Source organism: Dinoponera quadriceps, unplaced genomic scaffold, assembly GCF_001313825.1.
Source record: "Dinoponera quadriceps isolate SergipeBrazil2010 unplaced genomic scaffold, ASM131382v1 scaffold1565, whole genome shotgun sequence".
Lineage (NCBI taxonomy): Eukaryota > Metazoa > Arthropoda > Insecta > Hymenoptera > Formicidae > Dinoponera > Dinoponera quadriceps.
The window spans coordinates 2,895,628-2,903,132 of record NW_014556124.1 but is presented as its reverse complement, the minus strand read 5'-3'; the positions used below and the strand labels follow the sequence as shown (position 1 = coordinate 2,903,132).

The 7,505-nt window shown below is 33.8% G+C and overlaps 2 protein-coding genes across 2 annotated transcripts; both read left to right on the top strand.

The window, feature by feature from the left end:
• The first annotated feature begins 1,209 nt into the window (after positions 1–1,209).
• LOC106746667 lies at positions 1,210–3,959 on the top strand. Its single transcript, XM_014623464.1, has 3 exons — positions 1,210–1,256; positions 1,486–1,618; positions 3,690–3,959. Exons 1-3 carry the CDS (start codon positions 1,210–1,212, stop codon positions 3,957–3,959), a joined length of 450 nt encoding a protein of 149 aa, XP_014478950.1.
• A 212-nt stretch (positions 3,960–4,171) lies between these two features.
• On the top strand, positions 4,172–6,203 carry LOC106746666. The gene is made up of 5 exons (XM_014623463.1): positions 4,172–4,236; positions 4,394–4,514; positions 5,574–5,719; positions 5,932–6,064; positions 6,150–6,203. The coding sequence occupies exons 1-5, from the start codon at positions 4,172–4,174 to the stop codon at positions 6,201–6,203; spliced, it is 519 nt and encodes a 172-aa protein (XP_014478949.1).
• Positions 6,204–7,505: the final 1,302 nt, after the last annotated feature.

The following is a 7,505-nucleotide window of genomic DNA, read 5'->3' as shown; positions in this document are numbered from 1 at the left end:
ATTCTGTTTGCTTCAATAAATTTTAACTTAACTAAGTCCATTTTATAGGCCATGAACTTTTAACTTAGCTTAGATAAAAATAAAAATTAACTTACCCAACGTTGCTTATTGGATGATACAATGAAATGCATGTAACTCTATTTTCTTCTTCCGCTTTCTTGAAGGTACACCTTAAATTTTGTATCCAGCTTCGAGGGAACGTTGATATTTTTTACTCTGTGCGGCGTAGTCTGTATAAGCTTTAACTTATATCAAGTGAGTCGTTTAGACTTTCCAATTATACATAAACGCGAACTATATGTCATTTTACTTGTATTTTATTTTTTAAAATTCTATGGTGTAAAGAAACACTCGGACGATGCACATGTGAAAATTTTCGGAAACTTATATGTATGTAACGAGGCGATGGCGTTGCCTCAGACAGATTTTTCAGACTGTGACATTCGATGGCAACACGGACGGTGTTGAACAACATCTCGTTTACATAATTGTGATTTTTCTATACATATTCTTAACTAACTATATTGGACAAGAAGTTAGGGATCACAATAACCACGTATTCGTAATCGCGTAAGGGGTATTATCATACATTGAAATCACCGTATGAAATCACGGTGACGAATAATAATAAAACTGAAATTTGGCAAAGCTTGCAAATCGCACACACGCTACATTATCAGCGCGAGTCTTCTTCTCACTATCAAATTACAAGTTTGGGAATAATCAATTAATATGTATTTGAGACAAATTTTGAGAACGGAAGAAATATTATTTATAATTGTTTTTTTTTATTTTTCCTACTTTTTACGATAAACATTTATGTTTGTTGTTAAATTTAAATATCATTTTATATATAATAATTCGTGAGTATAAAATATGCGTGTTCCTAATAATAAATACTACATGACAAGCGCACTTGGTTTCAAAAAAGTTTGAACATTGTTTCTTCGATGTTTTTGGAATTCCGCTGATGATTCAATGATAAAAACTTGTTTTTATTAGTTTCTAGAAGTTAAGTTTTCTCATTGGACTACCGGCTGAGATCCGAATAATATTAAAAAAATAATATTCGAGCTGTATTAAAACAGAGTATACATGATGTTATTTCAGATCTTTCAGACTGTGTCAATTGGTGGCGACACGGAAGGACTTTTACTTTATTTCATTTACATAACTGTCATTACCGTATATTTGTTCTTTGCCAACTATATGTCACAAGAAATCATGGATCACAATGATAATGTGTTCGTAACCGCGTAAGAGAGACTCCATCATATATATTTCTTGAAATTATTAATATACACAATGGAATCTAATCGAGAGAGTGAAACATTTAACAAAGTTTGCAACACGTACTGCAATACTATTTTCGTGCCGTTTTTACATTACTAAAATACAAATTTGTGAATTAGGCAAAAATATGAACCGGCAAATCACCTGTGCATCATCGTTGATTTCTTTTATTAATTTCTCGTCACTTCGCAGATACAACGTCCGTTGGTACTTAGCATCTTTACACACACAGAGAATGATACTCTTTCTCTTGCAAAGAGGCAACAAGATATTCAAACTCAGCATCGGTGGAATGATCATAGGATCCTTGGAGAATTTTGCCTCGGTAGGAAGTACACCGTGTGTAAAGATATGCGCATTCACAGAGCGTGTTTTTTCTGCGCAAGCAACACGAAGAAAAATGTTTTTTGTTGCAGCTACTCAGCATGTCCATATCCTACTTCACTGTCATGTACTCCATCCAATAATAATCATGCGAGGATTTGTCAAACACTGGGAGCTGTAACGTTACTATGCCAACGTTTTAAAATATTAAGGCTTAACCGGACCACGTTATTCCTCACGTTATTCTTCATGACATGTCACTCTGTTTGTGTCGTTTTCTTGTTACAAAGAAATGATACACCACGCATTTTGTAATTGCATTTGTTTGGAAAATAATAACGCAAGTGAAGAATCAAATCACGGCATCTTTGTTAATGACGATCACGACATATTTGTGTCAGATTCCGAGTTTCAATCTTTAGACGTTAAGATGTAAGATCCAGAATTATTAAGAAGAATGCATTTTTCATCGGAAAAAGTGCTCCAAAAAGTTTTCAGTTACAATGTATGGTACTTTAAAAGAAGAGGTTTTATTACTGATAAATCCGCACATCACACCGACCGACAGGCCGACCTTCTAGTCAAAAGTCAAACGTGCGTATCGTACGGAGGTACGCGCTCGACTGAAGCATCTGGCACCAAGGAGTAGTGAGGGAGTGACAGCGCCTGCGCAAAATTCATTACGAGGAGTTTCACCTGGTGAATGTTATTCTATGGGAAATAAACACCTGACGAATTTCTTTAGGCAACTCATCGATCGATTATCCTGCAATTCTATTTCACCGTGAAAAAGTTATGTTGCAAATATACTGGTCAAAGTAGTTTCCGTGACTCATTAGGTTGCATGAAATTAGACCATTTGCCGTAAAATGTAACAAAAAATAGAAAACGCTGGTATGTTTTATAGATCCGCTGAGAAGTAGGGATGAGGGAAACTTCATTCCCATTACCACGTTCAAATACATCTCAGTATTCGAAGAAAAATGATCTCCTTCGATCTTTATGAGAATTTCAATATCAGTCGAATTCTTTTGCTCGCGATCGGCTTATGGCCGTATCAGCGATCAAAATTCGCCCGACTTCAATTAATCGTGTTTTCTTTCATTCTGATAAGCTTCATTACATTCCAGGTAAATAAACATTTTTATTTCTCACACGTAATAAATCACTCAGGGAAATGTTTTGCTGGTCCAGCTAGAATTCTTAATGTCACAGGTAGAATGTATCGCTGTTTTTTGTATCTGCTAGAAAATTGTCTGTGGTACATATAATTTACAGCAACAGCGTTCTAACAATATGTGCAAGAAAATTTAAATCCTGTTACCAATGTTTAGTAAGAAATGTGACTGACTTTAGATGACCGGATGAACTCTACAGAGAGATTTTCTTGCTAAATTAGACAAATATTTCAAATAAAAAATCTGTCTCTGTCGCCTGTATTGATTAGATACAACACGCATGTGACATTGAAGTGTTTGCTAGATTTATCCATTTATCCATCTTAGCTAATTTCGCATATCTAGATAATTTCTGCTATGACTGCAAAACTATTTTTTTGAGTTTATCACTGATTATATTTACAATTCAGCTGTATGTTTCACAGACATATTTCTTTTAATTATTTAATATTACAATTTTATATATCACTTTCAATTACAAACAGTATAATACGATTATAATGGCAACTAATTATTATATCATATTTAAAAATATTAAAACTTGACTCTTTGTAGCACATAGAGAAGTAACTGATTAATTTGGGCGTGCAAATCATTAGTTTTTTAATGAAAATTTCTCGATCAATATATTGTTTGTAGCTTACAACTTTCGTAACTGCAGAATGTACTCACCAGTTTATCATTAAAATTCTCTGCTCCGTGATATTTTTCTTTATGTACATAGTTGAATATAACTATTTCTGGGTAAACGGCCAAACTGTAAGTCGAACAACTATTACAATATTCGTTACAACAAACTTATTTCCAATAAGTAGATTTCTACATTATTCCATTTTTTCTAAACTTCACAACGTAAAACGGTCCGTTACATCCGTTACGTTGATGACACAACAGGTAAGATATTTAATCGAAGAACTTCAACGGATATGTGACGAGCTAAAAAACGAGAACGAAATCGCCATCATAAAAGAGTACGGAAGCAATGCGAAATCTTACACGACGGCAATTACGTGTAAGGGACAACATGATGCTATCTGTAGCAAATACCTATTCATATTCGAATTATTTGAAATGGACGAAATAATCAATAAACATAAAACAAACAAGCATTTGATATTTTACAAGAACAAAGGAGCGGCGATCTACACAACTATTTCTTTTTAAACAATTTTAAAGGGACTGGCGCTGGCTGCATGGGTGCTCTTCTTTCCTTACCAATTTGTTCAAACATTTTCGACAACGTTCTGTCCACGAATGAATCTAGGACACGTCGTATGGCACAAATTATGACCGAGTATTTTGTCGATCATGAAAGATATTTTTACTTAATTTTATTGCATATGGACGCATCTTGTTGTATAGGAATAATAATAGTAATGGCGACAGGAACGGTATTCATAATGTATACTAAATACGCATGTGGGATGTTCAGAATAGCCAGGTGAAAAAAAGCAAGTTTAACATAAAAATAAAATTGCGTATTACGGTTTTATAAACAACATAATAAATTGCAATTTAGATAGATCATCATTACTACGAACAAATTTAGAAAGAGTCCACGTAATAATTATAACGAATAAAATTGTTTGTTTATACAGTTATCGCATCGAACAAGCAATGTTGCATGACATTCCTTGGAAAATCGGTCTGAAGGAGGAGATAAGAATTCGTAAAGAAATAATTTATGCTGTGGACATTCATCGAAAAGCTATGAAGTCAGTATTTATTTGCTAATATAATAAAATACATATAATAATATTTTCTTTTTCCGCCCTTAAAGGTACTCCGAAATTTTAATATCCAACTTCGAGGGATTATTCATATTTTTAATATTTTTCGGCGTGATCTGTTTAAGCCTTAATTTCTTTCTAGTGAGTCATTTAGACATCCTAAGTATACACTAAAAACAAGTATGCACTTAAACGCAAGCTGGATATCATTTTATTTACGTAAAGTTAACAAAAATTTTGTAATGTAAAGAAATATATCGTTACGATGCTACACATATGAAAATAATCAAGAATTCATATGAAATGAGTTGACGACATTGTCGCAGATTTTTCGAACTATGTCATTCGGCAGCAACACAAACAAACTTTTTCAACGTATCGTTCACATTGTCATTCTCATATACATATTCTTAATCAATATTGGGTAAGAACCTGTATTGGATAAGAAATCTCTGATCATGATGTCCACATATTCGTAACTCCTTAACTCATATAGCACAAATGTTCAACAGACATCTTACGAATATCTTAGAAACGTCCCAGGCATATTCATTTTTAGGGCATACCTAGAATGTCTTTTGGAGGTTTGTGTTACGTGTGCAAAATTTACAATAATTAATGTGGAATTAATTAATTTGTGTGAACTTATAAGCGCACGGGAAACAATAGACCGGACTCCGTATAAAGAAAAATAGCTTACTTTTAAAGATCTAGCAACGATAAATATCAACTGAAACCAGAGACATATTTCTTTTCGCGCGCAGCTCTGTGTCACATGCCGCACGTTTTCCTCACGCACCTAGAAATCAGTTCATGTTCATCGTCACTAGGTGATCTTCAGAAGCAAGCCATTTTTCTTTATACAGAGTCCAACTTACCGCATCCCGTGCGCTCATTAACTCATGCAAATTTCTCATTAACTATTGCGAACTTTGCAAAATGGTACATGATTTTTCTATTCAATTTCACCTGGCCTATCTGTATATCACGGATCCGGCGAAAATTATCTGGCATTTTTGAATAAAAAATTCAGATAATATTATTTCAGATCTTTCAGATTGTGTCATTGGGTGGCAACATAAAGGAGCTCCTTCTTTACTTCACTTACATAAATGTTATTCTCATATACATGTTCTTAGCCAACTATATCGCACAAGAAATCATGGACCACAATCATCATCTATTCGTAACCGTGTAAGAGGCTATTTTATATATCGCTTGAAATTATTATTAATGTAAAGCTTGTGGACTAATAGTGAGGTTAAAATTTGACAAAGTTTGCAAAGCATACTCAGCATACTAACAATACTATTTGCGTGTCATTTTGTTATTATAGAAATACGAATTTGTGAATAGCAAGAAGATGTGTCAGTGCTCCTATATTAATATTTCTCGTTATTTCGCAGGTACAACGTCCATTGGTATTTAGCACCTTTACACATACAGAGGATGATATTATTTCTCATACAAAGAAGCAACAAGTTATTCAAAATCAGCATCGGGGGAATATTCATAGGATCCTTGGAGAGTTTCGCTTCGGTAGGAAGTGTACTGTACAAAAATATGTGCATTCGAAGCGTGTTTTTTTACACGAACAAAACGGAAGAAAATATTTTTGTTGTAGCTTATTAGCGTGTCCATATCCTACTTCACCGTCATGTATTCCACCCAACATTGATTACATGCGCTCAATCATTGGGAGGTTACTATGCCAAGATTCTGTAACACTCACACTTATTCTGGTCTGTTATTTTTCGTAACATGTTATCCAATAAACACTAAATGTCAGTAACATAACATTGATGTTATAAAGTCCGACACAACGAAATAACTGTTACATAACACGTAATGTTATGTAACAGACATATTATTGTATCGGACATTATAAAATCGATATTATGTTACTGATACTTGATGTTTACTAGGTGCTCTATTTGTATTATTCTCTTATTATAAGGAAATTATACACTATGTATTTTGTGATTGCGACTCTTCAGAAAATAATAATGCAAGTGAAGAACCTAACCGCATCTTTATTACTTAGTAACAATCACGATATGTTTAAGTTAAATTCAGAGGTTCGATGTTGAAAAGTGAGATTCAGTATTATTAAAGAAAGTGATCAAATTAGGCTCGAAGAAGCGTTAAATTACAAATTACGGTACTACTTTACAATACCGACAAATCGATCAACTGGCCGACTGGCTAGCTTTCCAGTAAAGATCAGACATATGTATCGTACGAGGGCACGCATTGGACTGGAGCATGCAGCACTATGAGAGAGTGACAGCGCATGCGCAAAATTCGCTAAGGTAAGTTTCATCTGATGAGCGTTACTCTATGGGGAACGAACACCTGTAAAATTTCTTTTAACGCCTGTTCCATTAAACTGTGTCATTGTGAATATCCCGAATTGTGAATATTCGAACGGGAGTATTTTCCGTTATTTATTGCGTTGCACGAAATTAGATCATTTGCGTTAAAATATGACAAAGGAAGAGAAAATGATGATATATTTTATGGATCATCCAGAGGAGGGATGAACAAATCATCATCTACAACTCCACGCTCAAACGCATCTTGATACTCGAGGAAGGATGATCTCCTTCGATCTGAATAAGAATTTCAATATAAATCGAATTCTTTTACTATCTATCGGCTTATGGCCGTATCAACGATCGAATTTCGCCCGATTACAGCTATTTGTGGTATATGTCGTTCTAACAAGCTTCGTTATATTCCAGGTACACTAATATTTTTATTTTTCATCAAATACGATTTTTATTTTTTTTCCAATTATTTTATTTTTCATTAGATAAAATCGTTTATCACTAATATTTATGATTACTCAATTGTTCCGCGGGTAGATTTATTTTAGTTATTTAATATTACACATTTCTATGCGTCGTTCCTTACGAAAATATTTTACCGTTTTTATTCCTCCTATGGTTCGTTTTTGGTCTACTGTTAATCCATTCTA

Excerpts from the sequence above, each read along its gene's own strand:
- LOC106746667 (XM_014623464.1), top strand. The coding sequence starts at position 1,210 with ATGTCACAAGAAATCATGGATCACAATGATAATGTGTTCGTAACCGC. Across the intron at positions 1,257-1,485 it reads GATAATGTGTTCGTAACCGC|ATACAACGTCCGTTGGTACT; the intron begins GTAAGAGAGACT and ends GTCACTTCGCAG. Across the intron at positions 1,619-3,689 it reads CCTTGGAGAATTTTGCCTCG|GTAAGATATTTAATCGAAGA; the intron begins GTAGGAAGTACA and ends ATGACACAACAG.
- LOC106746666 (XM_014623463.1), top strand. The coding sequence starts at position 4,172 with ATGGCGACAGGAACGGTATTCATAATGTATACTAAATACGCATGTGGG. Across the intron at positions 4,237-4,393 it reads GGGATGTTCAGAATAGCCAG|TTATCGCATCGAACAAGCAA; the intron begins GTGAAAAAAAGC and ends TTGTTTATACAG. Across the intron at positions 6,065-6,149 it reads CCTTGGAGAGTTTCGCTTCG|CTTATTAGCGTGTCCATATC; the intron begins GTAGGAAGTGTA and ends TTTTTGTTGTAG.